At 38.6% G+C, this 18,210-nt stretch overlaps 1 protein-coding gene across 10 annotated transcripts; it reads right to left on the bottom strand.

Moving 5' to 3' along the window:
• Positions 1–790: 790 nt before the first annotated feature.
• Positions 791–15,789, bottom strand: LOC144031045 (muscleblind-like protein 2a). 10 transcript variants are annotated; one of them, XM_077537753.1, is made up of 11 exons: positions 15,488–15,789; positions 12,454–12,967; positions 10,756–10,920; positions 10,577–10,675; positions 10,481–10,507; positions 9,461–9,706; positions 8,042–8,095; positions 7,602–7,758; positions 7,040–7,171; positions 6,548–6,583; positions 791–3,550 (listed from the first exon to the last, which is right to left on the bottom strand). In XM_077537753.1, exons 2-11 carry the CDS (start codon positions 12,613–12,615, stop codon positions 3,438–3,440), a joined length of 1,191 nt encoding a protein of 396 aa, XP_077393879.1. In that variant the 5' UTR covers positions 12,616–12,967; positions 15,488–15,789; the 3' UTR covers positions 791–3,437. The 10 variants fall into 10 exon arrangements, with proteins under 10 accessions (XP_077393879.1, XP_077393877.1, XP_077393875.1 ...); XM_077537751.1 differs by adding an exon at positions 5,495–5,589 and having other exon boundaries at positions 10,481–10,675; positions 15,488–15,787; XM_077537749.1 differs by lacking the exon at positions 15,488–15,789 and adding exons at positions 14,081–14,194; positions 14,302–14,521 and having other exon boundaries at positions 10,481–10,675.
• Positions 15,790–18,210: the final 2,421 nt, after the last annotated feature.

The raw sequence follows: 18,210 nt of genomic DNA on the forward strand, positions 1-18,210 counted from the left end.
ATTTCGTTCTTCCATTTGATTGGCAAGCGAGGCGGCCCAATGGCGTACTGTGAATCCTGTGTACCTTGAATGGGAACAGAAAGCAGACCGCCAATGAGATTGTCAGCTTCTCGTTTCCGTTCATGTGTTAAAAATAATAAAAATAAAATCCCATCATTCGGTTGCCCCAGTGACACCCGAGCGGCGAGCGACCAATCACGGACGACTGGGGGATGCGTATCCACGAGGAGAATGAGCCGGATGTTGTTGCCATGGTAACGCAGCATCGTCTTCGGTCTGTTCAAATTTCAGAATGGTGGTCTTTATTTATTGATATTTAATCATTACAGGATGTGTTGACAAACTTGCCATGTTGGAATATTTCATGTAGATGTATTCCTGCACAATCTATTGACATGTCTTGATGCTGCCACAGATACTATATTACTGTCTGTATACATTTGGTCATTAATTCTTTTTATGCACTTCTCAGTGTAATTTCCTTTCACTCACAATTTTTAAACTGAATCATATGCACGAGTCTATTATATGTTCACTGGATGCATAGATAATTTTATAGGGTGGACCAAAAGTACGGACAGTATGATTTATATATATAAATATATATATATATATATATATATATATATATAAACTTTTATTACATTTATACTACCCTCACTCCCTAAAAGCCCTCTTCAGAAAACAGCTCCACAAATTCTCAACTGCAAAGATGTCAATAAAAGCTTTCAGAATGACACGTTATACTTTAAAAGAGACAAAAAACAACAAAAAACAGTCAATGACAAAATTGCCTTCACTTAAGTGTTTATTGACAATATTAGACTTTTTATAGACTTTAGAAATCACTATTCACATGAAATGCATACACAGTAAAATAAGCGCCACTATTATGAGAAAATGAGGCCAAGTTTAAAGTTAGGCCCGCTGATGGAACAAATTAATATTAATGTAACCATTTATAGCAGTACATGACATCATCATCATCATCATCATCATTATCATAAAGCATTTCTGAGGGCTGAGTGACAATTTTAGTCTCCATCGGCCATCATTTCCCAGAGTTGTCTTCTTCTTTCGACAAGCAGAGTGGAATTAATGCAAACGTGGACATCGATGAATAAGGCAACAATCACAATTTAAAACGAAAAAAAAAATATATATCTTTCCTGTTATCTTGACTCATGTGGAAGTGATTCAAAGAAAATGTTCCACATAACATTTCTATCAAAATGAAACTGATGTTTCATGGATTCACTAACAGTGGATTATTTACTGCAGTATGCTTAAATTTCACACCACCATACCAAATAAGTGTTACTATGCACTGGATAGCTTCACCATAATCAAATGGAATATGTGACAAGAACAATCACAGCGACGACAAGACATCGTTAAGTTTGTGACAAGTTGAAAGACGAACGCATATTACGCTACCACGTACAAAATGCACTTTTGTTACTTCCACAATTCTATGGTCTTTTTCTCCAGACACCCTGAACACCAAACGACGACTCGTCGGAGGCAAGCGAGATCACTTCCCACTTTCTTGATTTTATTGTTTGAAGAATCTCAACTAAAGTAAGCTTATATGAAGTCATTACATTCGCGGACAATCTCGTAAGTAAGTTCTGGCGCGGTTAACATTAACATACATGAGCATAAAAGTCGAACAATTTGCAATAAAAATGACATCATGGGGAAGAAATAATATAACAGCGTAATAGATTGTCTGAATTATTCAAACATAGTCGTGTTTAACAAAAAAAAACAACAACAACAAATAAGAATTGTATGTAATTGACTGGTTAATTAAATTGGTGTATTGAAGCAACTGATACTGATTTAAGAGCTGTCTAAGACAGGGTCCACATATTTTTAAACATGTCAACCGATTTATTAAAATGTGAGGATTAAAAGATTGCTCACCTTGCTTATTGTGTGTGGCGTTCTCGAGATGAACACGCGACAATTATGAGTCTCCTGTCCCAAAACAACTGTCGCGATTAACCACACACACTAAGATTTGCATTTGTGAATATTGGGCTGGGCTATCATTTATGACTGCCAGGCCGAACCATTTTCAGAGAAACTCCAGGAGGTAAATAATACACGTAGTAATTAAAACATATATAATACACATAGTATTTTTTTTTTTAATCATTTGAAAAGGTGGCAGGCCTCAACTATGGCACAAGTCCTCCGGTCTGCATTACTACGCTCAATTTGACACTGCCATGGAAAGAGGAATTTAGAACAGTAAACAATAGCAATTAATCACTTTTCTCAATGGTCAATTTCTGAAATGTTGTCAAATACACATCCCAAGTAAACATGTAAAAGTTTGTAAAATTGAGGAATAAAAGTAATAATCAACATATTTAACAGAGTGCCCTCTATCTTGTCAAAAGAAAATAACAGTTTACATGCTCCTTTAAATTCTTCTAATCTGCACATTCAACTACTTAAAACATTTCTGGGTGGGCAGAAGGGAACGAGTCATCTTAAATATGCAATAAAATAAAGAGTAGATAATATTGTTTTAATAATAATGAGGGTACATAAATATTCATAAAGGTCTTCGCAAAGCATTTAAGACGTGTTCACGACATTCTAGATTTTTTTTTTTTTTTTTTTTTTAAATAGAGGACAATATCCTTCCTTAAATATGACAACTCTTTAGGCACTTGTAACATTCAAGACTGAACGGTTACAACATTAGTTCAGTCCTTGCAGGATCACACTTCTGTTTGAATAAACATTGAATAAACTAATGGTTAAGTAAAATGCCTATCATTCTGACCCATCATTTAAATAGTTTTTTAAAGGGGGGGAAAAAAAAAACATTTAAAAGAAAAAAACAAAGTTGAATATGTGCATCCTTGGAGAGCACATTTGATTGGGTCGATAGCGGCAAACAGACTTTCAATGCAATGCAAAGGCACACCAGGTGGAGGAGCACTGCTCACTGTGGATAAAAGTCTGTACACTGACGGCCATCTTTATATTTGATATAATTTAAAATAAGTGCTTTTCACTCAGCAGCTAATAAAACAATTGAATCTGGCACAAGGTCAAACAATCATTACTGTTACAAAGAACAGACGCATTCAAGAAAGTGGACAATCTCTAACATGGTTGTGACCACTTTTACGATGGGCACTGCCATGACGAACACACATCCAACGTGGTGACTATTATTTACATCATGAGAATTTCAGCTAGCAATTCTATCTGTTAGTATCTTCCAGTACATTGCTGTTTATATAGTTCTGACTATGTTAATTTTCCCTAGTTGCTTTCTGGGAATAAATACACCGCGGATGATTTACAGTTGCGAATGCATGTACAGTATGTCCGTGCATCGGGTCTTGCTATGTGACCTTAATGGGGATACCGTACTGTATGTGGTCATGAACTCCACTGGTGGTGCTTGATCAGCATGCGGCTGGCTGCAGGTGACGTGCGCCGTGAACACTGTATGTACACACGGGCTTCGCTGGATCTGTGTGGCACTGAGTCCTGTTTATGGCGCTTACTTGAGAATAATCTGTTTCAGAGAGAGGGTAGAAACACGACAAAGTGCTCTTAAATAACCGTCAGTGTTGTGGACATAGAAGAGGTTTTGGGTTAAATGTTTTTTTCCCCATTTTTAAAAAGGGACATCTGGTGTTTTAATATTTAACTCATTCACTGCCAATGACGAGTATAGACGTCAAAAATCCAAGCAAACGGCCAGTGCAAATTTTGACAAGAAATTTGAATTTAATTTTAGTTATTCATTGTTTTCATTAATAACGATGACAACAATTTCATTGCTAAGTGCTACCATTGTGCGTAGAATGGATTCCTGTTACCCTACAACACGGGGGTTGACGTTCTTGTGATCGGTCTTACTGAGACCACATACTGGGTCTCAGCCTCCAAAAGTCAATTTTAGTCGACTAAAATTGTTCTTTATTTTTGTTGATTAAAATTGGATTAAAACTAAAATACAATCAGGTGACTGATTTATGACTAAGGCTTTAATGAAATTTAGTCAGAAGACAATAACTAAAACTAAATTAAAATTTCTTTTTTTTGTTATTAAAATTGTAATTAATTAATTTATTTATTTAATTTTTTTCTTCCAAAATTAACAATGGCTGTTTGCTTGGATTTTTGACGTCTATAGTTGTCATTGGCAGTGAATGAGTTAAATAGTTGTCTGAGAGAAGATCTAGAGCCACTTTCAAGATGCAGGACTACATTGTCTGAAATACTTTCATTATTTTGGAGGTATTTTGTCGGAAGCATGTCACCGTTATTAAGACACATGGGAACTGTTTCAACGTGCGAAAAAAATGTGAATTATGTCGCCTTTAAATTGATATCATCCCAAACTGTGCTTGCACTGAAATCTTGATGGGGACAGCTTCTTTAGCAACACCAACAATGAATACTGCCCAACAAATGATTGAAAACATTGTGTTGTTATACTGCTGAGGTTTAGTTCAACTTTTGCGGCAGGTAACAATTAGTTTTACAATGCATTCATAATCTTGAAAGCACTTATGTTGGGACCACATTTTGTTTGTGTTTTGTATTCATCGCTTTCAGCCAATTCTGATTAGCTGAAAACTGCATGATCTACCACAATTTAAAATAATAATAATAAATAAATAAATAAAAAATAAAAAAACTGATCAGATTTTGTTTTTAGAGCTGTCAAAATTAAATGGACAATTATCAAATTGACAACTATTTTAATAATCACGTTTTTTAATTTAAAATGGTCCAAATCTGATTTCAGCGTAGCAACAGTAATTGTTGAAAAAATTCTAAAAATCCCAAATGAAAAAAGATTGATTATCTTCTATGTTTAATCAAAATAAGACATGTGCAAACATCTGTTTTCACTTTGGAAAACAATGACCGAACGGGTAACATGGTACATAAAATCCACCTTTTTCTTATCACTTTACAAATACAAAGTATCAAATAACCACCAATCACTGGTTAGTTAACAGTCATCAGGGAAAAAATGCTTTTGTAATACACATTAATGCAAAATTAAAATGAAACTGATGATATAGATTAATCGATTCTAAAAATATTCACTCGTGACAGCACAACAATTTTTTTTTTAAATACATATTTTCCCCAGAATTTTGCCTGGTGTCCAAACTGTATAACTTTTAGTGGGTTCAGATTATGAGCTTCCCCTGCATCTCTTCCGAACCTGGGAGAACAATTTGGGAAATTCTGCAATCTGAGAATGTGAGAGACATTGAGAAAAGCAAAAAGAAGTGTGAAAATTGACACACAAGGTTTGCCGATGTTTCTACAAGTGTTGCCAATCCTAGAAGAAGTAGCTGATCGACGGGCAACATGAAGCTCAATGACAGCCGATGCAAGCAGGGACACAAAGCGACTCCTTCAATTTAAAAGAGCCCAAGGTTGTCTTGACTAAAAGCTTCGAAAGGAAAAAAAAAAAAAAAAAAAAGGAGCAAACCTGATTGGCTGGTGCTGTTGCTGCGTAGGGGACACTTGTGGCGGGAGAAGTTGCTGCAGAGACACTAGCAGGCGTAGCACTGTACATCATGGGGACTGGCTCAGGAAGGGGAAACCATGGAAGCAATGAAAAGGCAGGTGGAGCATTATGGTAACCATAGCGACGTGTGTCTGTCTCTTATTTTTGCCAGGCAAATACAAAATGACGTTAGCAGCGAGGCGTCACTGGGTTAGAGCTGCAGCTGGCATGAGATTACACAGCAGAGCAAGGCAGCGGGGTGAATATAAAGAGAGGACTGATCATAGGGACAATTAGGACATTTATTTGACATTTGAGAAGCAACACCAATACTAAATATTACCAAAGCTTTTTTTTGTAGAAATATATTTACTAAAATAATACTCTTGCAAAGTATCACAGATACACTCGTCAGCCATGTTAGGCACACCAGCTAAAATTAAATACAACATTCTAATTAAAAAAATGACAATTTATATGTGTCACAAAAAATTACAATGTCATAAAAAAAATTATTGATATGGTGAATTACACATTTTCACTGTCTAGTGAATCCATAAGTGAGTTTCACTTTTTGAATGTAACTATTGAAACAAATTGAGTTTAATGCCATTTTCCAATTTATTGAGCTGCTTCTGTGAATCAAATGAGAAGATTTTTTTTTTGTCAAGTAGCTAAATAAAATCAAACACCCCAAATCATAACAATTGCTAAACTGGCCATCAATTTAAACATTTTCACAGCTCCTGTCTACGTCATGATATTACATGTGTGTGTATAGTGGCTTACGAGTGTATTTAAAAAAAATAAAAATAAAATCCTAACACATGGGTAGTGCTAATTCATAAATTGTACTTCTAAAAGCTGAGGTAATATCTAAGGGAATATTAATGCCATATAACAAGACGACAACGAGTGTGCAAAAACAACATTGAAATAAAACGTGTGTCGTCTTGAGTGCAATATGATTTACGTTCTAGCATTTGGGTGAGCTTCACCTGGCTGATAATGGACGATGTGAGGCAAGTTACTTACCGACGCTGTTCGCAGGAGTCATGCACAAAACAGACCCTGTGTGGGTACAGTGGAAAGAGATGGATTTTTTAAAAATATATCTGCTTATTCCTCTAGCTATAGTCAACTGCACTTGTTCAGAGGTTCTTATGAAAAGAAAACATTCACAATTACAGCAGGGTGGTCAAATAAGTGGTTGTCATGTCAACAGCAACGTTGCTAGGTAGCAGCCTTGTCTCGGTTGGTCCTGCTTGCTGAACGTCAGATGACTGCAATGTCAGATTGGTTGAAGAGCAGTCGTGGCTGATTATGTTCAACAAAGTCATTCATTCCGTTGCACCTCTGTGAATGACATATTGGAGCCAATGCAGCACACCCACCCCATTAACAGCTGCCCGTTTGTAAGCCATCTTGTCCTCAACTACACAAGCAGATCGTCAACACCCTTCATCAAGGTTGTTGTTGTCTGAGTGGCCATGTCGTGAATTCACGTTTATATTCTGCAATACTTACAGTGCCCTGTACTGGACTCTGTTCCCAGCGCGCCTGCCTGACTTGTGCTCGTCTCTTGCTGTCCTACTTCCGATTCCGTTTCCTGCCTGCCTGGACCCTGCAACTGGATTCCTCCGATCCTTTCTGAACTTTCTGTTGTGGTGACAGTGGACAAGATAGTCGTCCATTGCTGCAAGACGGCGAGACTTTCTTCTTTGCCGACCCGCTCATTTTAGGCAGATTTATATTTACAAATTTATTTTTAATTTTGGCAGTTTTGGTCCTCCATACTATCGCTCTCATACCTGTAATGTGGATTCTCCTCACAATCCTAACCCCAATATCACTATCATAAATCCTTTAGTTACACATAACCATGTGCACCAGAACGTCTCCTTATCACATTTGTGACTGTACAATTGATCTCTTTTAATTGGACATCATCAGATGTGCTACACCTAATGACGCTGAAGGTAAACGTATAACAATGTGCAGGCAATTTTCCTTAGCTATTCTCTGACAGACTAACAGCCCACTTGCTCATTTCTGCAGGGAAAACCCTGGCGAGTGAGTCAATGCGTACCTGCGGGGTAGAACGCGGCCGTGGGCTGCTGCAGATGCGCGCTGGCCAGAGCCTGCTGGTAGTGCAACAAACTGGGGCTGAGCAATGAGCTGGCCCAGTTGCTCTTCTCGAGAGCTGCCCTCTTTGGTAGCGGTTGCAGGATGCTGTGGGGGAAGCCCTGAAACGCAAACAACACGACTCATTTCAGCCCACATTTGTAATTATTTGTTGGTCAATTAAAAAAAAAGCAAAAAGAAAAGAATGACTAAACAACAAATGTAACTGTTAATTACACAGCATGCACTCATGGTTTCAAGGATACAAATACGAATGGAAATAATGTATCACATTAACTCTACTGAGATTGACACAAATGAGACTACGGAAAGCTCACAGTGACGAAAAGACATGTTATCACAGTATCATTTACTGGCTACATGCAAAGCAAAAGGTGAAAATACCAGGTCTACAGTTGCCTCGAGGGGTCGCTTCATTGCTTTGGCAGTCGACTGAGTCTTTTAAGAGCAGACAGCGAGCACATGATGGCAGTGGGCCAATGGGGGGTCAAGCGTATTAACATACAGCAAGCAGAGGTGCATCATGGGGGACAGCGTTGTGCATAGATGAGAAGGGGGGAAACAAAAATAAGCTGAATGTAGTATACCACAGAAAACACAGTTTGCATGCACAATAACCACTCACTGTCTAAGGATAAACACCTGACGGTCAGCGTGTTCCGTTTAGTACTCAGTAGCTTTACAATTCTATAGGTCATCATTCTACATACTGCTGCAGTCTTTAAACTCAACAACAGGAGCTGTTAAACAATATGGCAACATGGAGTAAACACAACCAGCAATGCATTTGAGATGGGCATAATAACTGATTAGTTAATTAATCGATTGTTAATTGTCATAGAATAAGTGTCTATCAATTTTGCCTTCAAATAATTGAGGCAAAATGTTGTGCATGACTGTTGCTGCTGGAACTGTTGACTTAGTCTCAACTAATCTGCGGCCGGAAGAACATAAGGGACAAATGACACTGACACGTATACAGGAGTTCAGAACAGATCTTCCCATCCCTCGATTGCAACCAGTGAGTTTACCCAGGCTAGTGACGTTAGCGTGCAGGCTAGTTGCGTTAGCAGGTCAGTATCTGCGTCATTTTATTTTTGGAATGCGTTCATGTTTACCTCATTCTATTTCTATACAAGAAAAGGTCATCTACTTAATTGTTTCAAGCCAAGTTAGGCCCCACATATTGAAACAATATTTGTGGTGCAATGACATTAATAATTATCATTTAAATATAAAAAAATAATAATAATAATAATTTCATTGTTACGTTCCCCTATGGCCAAATTTAGTTACATGCCCCTCCTTACAATACAACACCATGTGATTGAAAATGAAAGAAAAAGTTACACAAAACCAGAAAGTATTAATATATCATGACATAACCGACTCCGTGTAGCTGTGTTATCAGACGATCAAAACGAGAGCCATGTTAGGCGTTTGAGTGCAACAGCAGCTATCTCATATTTGTTTGGTATAGAACAAGATAGGAAGATAAAATTACACCAACTAAATATTAGAGCCATGCAGTAAAGTATAACATAAGTGAAATGGAGAAATAATTATGGTGGTTTACGTTTAAACAACACAGATGGTCTATGGAGAACATGTATAGCACACGTAACAAAGAGCACATTTTGGTTAAACTATGACTTGCATTCCGAACTCAGTTTATAGCTACATACAAATTAGACTTTACATGTTTATAAAGTTTGAACTACAATATGTCACTTGTTGTTAGCTGCTATTAAACATGAAATAAATGAGCTCATTCTTAGGAGAGGGATGACATGGGTGTCTTACCACGGCCGCAGCTGTGGCCTGGGCCGCCATGGCTGTCTGATGTTGACCGGACTTAATTTTGGCCTGCAAGTGCGCAGGCGGGTGAAAATACTTGCACTTGTCGCGGCTGCAGCGACTCTTGATGTAATCCATGCAAACGGTAACCGTGTTGTCGATGGTGTCGATCATGGGGCTGTCGCTGGGGTGGGCGAAGCGGCAGTCGGTCTCCCCCCGAGCGCAGGTGCCTCGCTGGAACTCACGACATACCTGCAATCAGAAATCTGACCGGTTCATTTTGATACATTTTGCAAACAGCTATTACATAACAATCAACAAGTTGGATAGATATCAAACTTAGAACCAGGTGTACAGACTCATTTAAGAGCTAAGTTATATATATATATATATATATATATATATATATATATATATATATATATATATATATATATATATATATATATATAACAGTAGGGGGGGGGGGGTATTTTGATAGCAGCAGACCTTTAACTCATTTGCTCCCAAAAACATATGAATAGGTTCTATTTTAAATATTATCATGCTCCCAAAAACCTACCGGTATTTATACGGTTTTTATGCTGGAGCATACAGAAGGCTTTGATGCAGCCTCTGAACTGAAGAGAACGCTTGAAGCAATGATAGTTATTACAAAAACAGCCAGCAGGTGGCAGCAGAGTATAAGAGATCAACCAGGGCCATGTTGCAACAAGCTATTTTCCCCACTGTTTTATATTTGTGAATAATGATTAAACTTATCTATATTCTAATGCTGATTGCTGCAAAACGGAAACAAATAGAAATTAAATTGCAAAATCAGTCAAAATCCAGTAAAACAACCGACAGCGAAGGAGATTGCTTCAGTGAAAATGGCTCGGAGTGAATGAGTTAAGAACGTATGTGATGAATGTGACGATCACATTTTGACATAGAAAATTTCTATTTCTGTTATGTATCAATGGTTTCAAAACCCAAACAATCCGATGTCAAGCATTTTGTTTGATTGGAGTGGCTCAACTGTACCTCCAATTTGTCCGTGCGCTGGAGCTTCTGGGAGGGAGAAGAAGAGGAAGAAGGTGAGCTCTGGACCGTGACGGGCGGGCTCCCTGAAACAAGAACCTGGCTGCTGGAGAGGATGTCTGTGGGAAGCAGGCCCATCCCGTGGCTTAGGGGCGTCAAATAGGAACCGTAGCCGAGACCAGAGTTAGTGCCAAGACCCTGTGTCGCAGGAAATGAAGGCTGTGAGGTAATAGGACCAAGAGAGGTGGGATTTCTCTAGCTCAAGGTGGGGGACTCACCACAGACTGCAGACTGGCCGTAGGGATCATGATCTGCATCTGCTGAGCAAGCACCGCAGCTGCTGTCTTCTGCTGGATGAGATTGTTGCGGCCGTTTATTTCCAGCTGGGTCTTTAAATGTGAAGGCGGATGGAGGTACTTGCAATTCTCTCTAGAGCATCGACCCTGCATTCAGGGAACAACGGCAATGGAAGTGCATTAAGCTCCTTGTATTTAATTTTCCCCTCTGAAGACAAGTTTCCAGGCAAGGTTCCATCCTCGGAATCGACCATCAGGGATCGTCACCACACTCCTCCATACCGACAGTGGTGTCATCAGCGTGCTCAACAGTGACGTGGTAGTGAGTGCAAGCTTATGCTTCACACATGTGAGGAAGGAAACATTCGTATTTTGAATACTGAACATATAAAAAAAATTTGAAACGGCCAGATAGTGACCATAGGCGTCATCTTAAATTTGCACCTGGTACTGTATGCAGTTGACTAAATATAAGTGTCCCTCTAATGAATGGCTTTCCACAAATAGACGGTTGGCACCCTCCACAGAAGATTAATTAGGGTCTCCCCTCTAATTAAAGCATTGCCTTCTGATGGAGGTCTAATTCCCTCTGCAGTTGATTAAACATAAGCCTCACACACAAAAATGACTGACCAATGAATAGACAATTAGTACTCTTTGCATTGGATTAAATAAATGCATCCCATCCAATAAATGCCTTTCACTAATCAAGGACTAGTGTTCTTTGTAGCTCAGTTAAGTCCTCTTCTTTAATAAATAGCTTTCCTCAAGTAGTATTGTCTGCAGGCCTCCACTCTAGTAAATGCTAAACTCCTAGCAGACATCTGGTGCGCTCTGCCATTGAAAAAAGAAAAATGTTCCTTACAGATGTCTGGTCCTATCCAAATGATAAATTATACACCTCTCCTCCAATCAGCACTGGGTACAGTGACAGTCTGCATTTGTCTAAATAAAAGCATCGCCTCTAACAAACGCCATACCACGAATAAACGCCAGTTAACTCTCAGCAGGGGCTTAATAATGGCCTCCCCTCTAATAAATGCCAAAATAGAGGCCTTTAAAAAAGAAAGAAAGAAAGCAGTTGATAAAACAAAAGTCTCCTCTGTTTAAAAAAAAATCCTTTCTTCCATCAGAAGACGAGATGTAATTAAACAGCCATTTCTTTAATAATGCATGCAAATTTTAACTCGCAAAACGTAATGCAAAACCATTTCTTTCGAGCCTTGCCATACCGCTTAATATGTGTCTTGTCCACTCTTTGTTGGTGATTAACTAATAGCCTATGGATACTACATGAGAGAACACAGTCAATTTGTTCGGAAATGACTTTCGGCATGATTGTTGAATTGTGTGCATGTCTAATTACTCCAATGCCAAATGTCAACAAAAAGGCAAACAGTGAATTGCAATATATTGCATGAGTATCTGTTAGCCACATGAAACAAAAACATGCCTTCACACTCTTAACCTGGGGTGCTGTGCTGCTGGCTAACATCTACAAAGACATCAATACAGGATGTTTGCTTCAAATGAAAGTCATGGGACGCTTGCAACGAGATCACATGGCATGACAGATGCCATTAGTGGACAAACCAGCTGATAGCTGATAGCCACCAAAACCTCAACTTTCTAGCAACAAGCACAGCAGCACTGAAAACTGTACAATGTGATCTTTCTTACTTTTAGCGAGTCAAAGCAGGCGATGACCCTCCCGTTTTCCACTTGGCAGCTCTTTGGCGGGTGAGCAAATTTGCACTCCTCGTCACTGCGAGAACAGTTCCCTCGCTGAAACTGTCGACATACTTCCAAGGTCAGCCATTTTGTGTCTCTCCCCGACGCCATGTCCAAAGGTTTTTGAACATAAACTGATTTTATTATAAGACAATCAGGGTGCAGAAAGCGGAAGGCCGATCACAGTCCTCTACTAAAACAAGATGAGTCCTCCATGAGCTGGTGCGAGAAGGATCAGAAGGAGGGCCGCTGAGCTTGGAGATCACCCATTCGTCATACACCACCACTCATTGACTTTTCTTTGGAAACTATGTGAGACCCGTTGCTTCTTTACACCATTATCCTTCTTTGATGATGTGCAAAGCAGTGGCCCCTAAATTTGTTTCTGGCCCAGAAGGAAAAATCAAGCTTTCCTCCGACTTCAAGCTGTGGATATCTTCTTAAAGGCACTTATATCGGAGAGCTGAAACACATAGAAATAGAAATATTACTTGTTCATAGCCACACATGTCCACTGAAAAATGAATTAACAAGGTAATGGACCTTACATGGTCAACAGTAAGTAAGTAAGCCAATTGTCTAAATACTTTTGAACAGCTCGCCTAGACTACTGAGGTAGCCTGCATAAAATGGCTAGAATTCCAAAATGGTATTTTAGTAAAATTTGAAAATAAAATTGGAGTTTGACTTAATATGAATGTTCGGTGATTAGTGTTGTAGTGTGACTGTATCTGTAGCTCATATAGTTTGGTGTCTTCTGACTGAATGAAAGACCTAAGCAAGTATTGTGTAATAAGCCAAGTTTCTCTGTAATGCAGTGATAAATATGATTTCACACTTGTTGCAGTAGCAGCAGCTGTCGTCATGGACACACTTATTGAGATATAACCACGGACAGAGCATGACCCAGAAAAGGAACTGGATCACGAATCATGAATGATCAAAACTTCCTCAATTTGTTACCAAAGTTATACATATATACAAAACATAAAATCGGTCACTTCATAACTTTTCTCACAGAAAGAAAATACCCTATTTCAGATCTAGAGCCTAACCAAGCAGTTATCCAAGTATCTTAGCAATGACAGACATCAACTTTCATCAAAATCCAGTGACTATTTTTTTTTTAACTCGTTTTTGGCTCGTTGATCTCCTGCATGCACTCCACTGAGTCAATTTATGCTTCCACCATGAAGACTGTGTGCCTCTTCTACATTTAAACAGAACGAGAGGAGCCACAGGAAGCAAGTCGGCTGTGTTCACTCCCATAATGGCGCTATGGCCCATTTCTAACTGTGCGCCGCTACGAAAATCCCAAAAGAAAGAAAACACTACCTGTGTGCACAGTTAGACCTCACTTTGAGTTAGATTTGGCATGACAACTACACAGTCGTGTGGGGGAGATAAAGAAGCATGGCTTTACTACAAATGACCCTGAAATTGCAGACCCTCCAAGCTCATTTAGGTCAGCATTATGGGACCTTTTCTGCTACTCGATTGAGAACAGTGGTGGAAATACCAAAGCCAATAAAACCTTAGAGTCTTAAGGTTTGTTTCATGTGTTCGGCTGTCTCACTAGAAATCGCTGTCAATACATCAGAATTTGGCACTTCTCCAGAGTAAATCCAGCCTGGCATGAAGTGTTGTGGCAAAATTGTCACGTTTATGACACTGAACACCGTTCACAGTTCTGCAATGCTTAGTTAAGGCTGACATCATTCGAAAGAACACAAAGTGGTATTACATTTACAATGTTTAAACACACGTGCAGGGCCAGTCAAACACTGAACAGGATACACACTCCTTTAGCTGTAGGACACGCAGGAAGTTGAGGCTGGAGGGGGAAATGGTTTAGTTAGCATATAAAGTGCATGCTGCGAAGTTAGCTTGACGAACGCGCAGGCTTGAGTTTTCGCTCGTATTGGTTGACCCGGAGGCTTACTGTCGCGAGGCATCGTGAAATCCCAGCGCACACAAGAGAACATTCCTTTGGGGCACAAGTCAGGAAATGAGCCAGGGCAACCGACTTTACCTACCCAGCTGCCCTCGCTTATATGCAGCACAGCTGTCCACAAGTTCAGAGGCACAGATTTGAAAAGATCATATTAAAGACAAAAACAACTCAGTGAGAAAAATACATTTTCTCCTCAACAACAGGGATACTGGAGCGACTGAGTCCAACATTCCCAGCCTCCCCCCCTTCCTGCCGGTAAGACCCTCCCAGTCTGGAATGGACCAATTGGAAACAAGAAAGGGATACACAGGGTGAAAGCTGTCTGCAAAACACTGCTGCTACTTGGAATAAAAATTTTCCTTTACAATTGATGATGGAACATCCTCTGCCACTGGAAATCATCACATTTGAATGCAGAAATGTACATTTAATTTCTGATATATATATATATATATATATATATATATATATATATATATATATATATATATATAGACACACACACACACTGTGGTAACTTTTAGGGGAAAAAAAAAACATGCTTCTTCATATAACACATCAAAAGTTTGTTTCCTCTTAGTATGTACAGTATTATTATTTGCTAAGCCTGGCAGGTTAATGTTCAGCCCTCAATCTAGACACAATTTAACCCCTACGAAAACAACCTCCTGCTTTGGAACACATAACATATGTGTTCAAAATCGACGTTCACCGTGCACTAAAAATGACTTATTTCCATCTCACGTGGAACTGTGACGTATGCTGGACCACAGGACACTCAGTAGACGCAACGTCACTATTACGACGTCAAAAGGCCAGTTTAAAGGCGTCACGGGCCTCTCATGTACTTCAACACTGTAACATTGGGCGTGTGTTTTTCTCCAAATGAGTCGATAATAAAAGATACTAATTCTGACGCAGCATTTAGCATTAGCACCGCCAAGGCTGGGCCCCCGCGCGCGCAATGACGACGTGTTAGCATTTAGCATGCTGCTAACTCCGGTTAGCCAGGGGCGAGAAGTTGCTTACCTCATCGCCGCGGATGAACCGCTGTCCGCGGGGTTGGTGGGAGCAGAAGGAGGGGAGGGGGCGCCAATTTACACAGCACCGCAGCTCGGACACGGCGAGTAAAAAAAAAAAAAAAAACCCAACAACAACCGTGAGGCAGAAATGAGCACTCGACAACCGCTTGATGTTAAGCAAAACGGTAGCTAAAGTGTCTCGTATAACTAGGTGGACGTCATTTTCCAACGGCCATTACTTTGTGACATTACACAGCTTTGAGCAACAAGCTCTTGACAGCTTACTGTACAGTCGTTGACGCGATGTCACGGAGGGGTGTGTGGAAGTACCGCGGGACTTTAAAAACGTGAACAGTTCATTATAGATCGTTTAACATAAACTGAACCATACTAATATTTATTTTAAATCTCGATATATATTATATTAAGCCTATTTAGTGAAATAGATGTATACATTTTACAACGTCTACATTCCACACCCCTCTGGAAATACAGTGTGGTTCGGTCCACATGAAAGCCAGGAGGCTAGAAGGGCAAAGGGTTTCCTTGTTACCAAGGGAACAGCAATAAATCCATGTGAGATTTGTTTTATTTTGTATTAGTATTATTAGTAGTATTATTAGCATTCAAATCATCACGACTCCTTTATTTTAATAGTTACTTTCGTTTTCTGAATCTTGTCATAGTAAACCCGTACTGATAGAATGCATTATTATGTAGTTCACATTAAAAACACCATTATAAACAGTAAAACCTGAACACTGCAATAAGATTTATGCATTGCAGATATGATGGGCTGGTAATATCTGAGGACAATGCACACGGTGTCTTAGTTAACGAGTCTTGTCAAGGTCAAACGAGACAGATGCTAACACTAGGGGAGGAAGGATTTTGCTGATATGTTTAACAACAGCGTGCACTGTATGAATACAAATTCAAATGTGACATTAAGGTGTTTTTTTTTTTTTTTTTTTTTTTTTACCTTCTATGCAAGACTAGATAAAGTAGAATGTGTGCCATCACCATTCAGTGTTTTTGTTTGTTTATCATTTAGTTGGTTGTGTTTGATGGCCTGTCTCAAATTTGTATTAAATACATTTAAAGAAAATATTAGTAAATATTGTAAATATTAGCAAAATATTAAGTAATAATAATAAGTACTGCATTCTTAAAAATAAAAAATATAATAAAATTAAAAAAAAAAAACTAAGATGAAAGACCCACATACTAAAATATTCAAAAATAATACATTATAGATTTTGTTATCACATAACAAATGACATTCATAACAAATTAATAATAAATATAAACACTAACATCATACAAACGTAGTATAACTAATAACAAACTAACAAAATAGAGGAATAACATTACCCAATCCTAAATTCCTTGATTTAAAAAAAACAAAAAAAACAAATAAAAATAAATATTAATAAGGGAATTAAAAACAAACTAATGAATTATGAAGACACAAATAAAATCATACCAACACCTAATTCAACAATATTACATACTTGTCTGTGTGTTTTTTAAATGCATATATGTGGCCTGTCAGCAAACAGGAAATGCAGCATGCATTCAGCGTCACATGCCGAGGTCAGCACATTGTTCCCTGTGAGGAAAAAGTCCCTGAATGAGTCATATGACCAAAAGAGAAACAAAAACAATGTACGGAATTGTTCCTCATTTTGTTTTATCACCCACATAAATATATCTATAAAAAAAAACATCTTGGACTTTATGTGATTTACTGTTAGGCGGCACTTCCATATCCTATCATGCATATTTTGTGCAATTTAAAACAGTACCCAGGTCACAAATTGGTAGAATACTCCATTTTAAATAATCTTTTCGTCAAAACTATCCCAAGGATCAAGACTTATAAAACGGCTAACAACAGGCAAGCTCAGCAAACAAGTAGCGCAAAGAGACCTCAAGCAAATGAGAAGATTCAGAAGCAACATTTGCATTTCTGCTCAACAGGTATGTTTAATTGATTGTACGTTAAAAAAGATACAATAAAATACAATAATACAACAAAATACAATAAAATAAATACATTTGGTGCTATAGAAATGATCTACGCGTAAGCCATTCATGTAGCAGCTACGGATAGCCAGCTAACATCTCAGTATTGCATCGGCCGCCGTAGAACACATCATCAGAGGCCATATTTTGTGGTGGTTATGTAAATTTGCCCAATTGTTATATAGCAGTTGGGCAGACCAATTTTTATTTATTTATTTATTTTTTAAATAAAATACAAGCCATATTTATGCAATTTTCCCATAATACCAGTACACCGCCTTTAAAGATCCATGATTCATGCTTGCTTGGTTTACTTGAAATGCTTATTCAGCTTGATGCGTGTTACTGCGACGACACATTTTTGACAGTTGTAGTCTGACAAGGACACGTCTCTTGTGACACCGCATCCACGGTGGACTTGCCATTCACGACACAGGCCTTCTACAAAAGGCAGGCTTATAAAGCAAAATGTCCTTGCATCCATTTTTCTGTAGCACTTGTCCTTGTTAAGCTGATGACACTTCGGTTAGAGCTACGCCCAGAAAGTTACTTGGAGGGCACAAACAAGTTTTCAAACTCACATCAAACCAACACAACAATGAACTTTAAATGCATGTTTTTGGAATATGGGAGGAAGACTGAGTAAATGATGCAAGCATGGGGAAAACATGAAAACGGCAAAAAGGAAGGCCATAGACAAGG

This window comes from Festucalex cinctus, chromosome 11, assembly GCF_051991245.1.
Source record: "Festucalex cinctus isolate MCC-2025b chromosome 11, RoL_Fcin_1.0, whole genome shotgun sequence".
Taxonomy (NCBI): domain Eukaryota; kingdom Metazoa; phylum Chordata; class Actinopteri; order Syngnathiformes; family Syngnathidae; genus Festucalex; species Festucalex cinctus.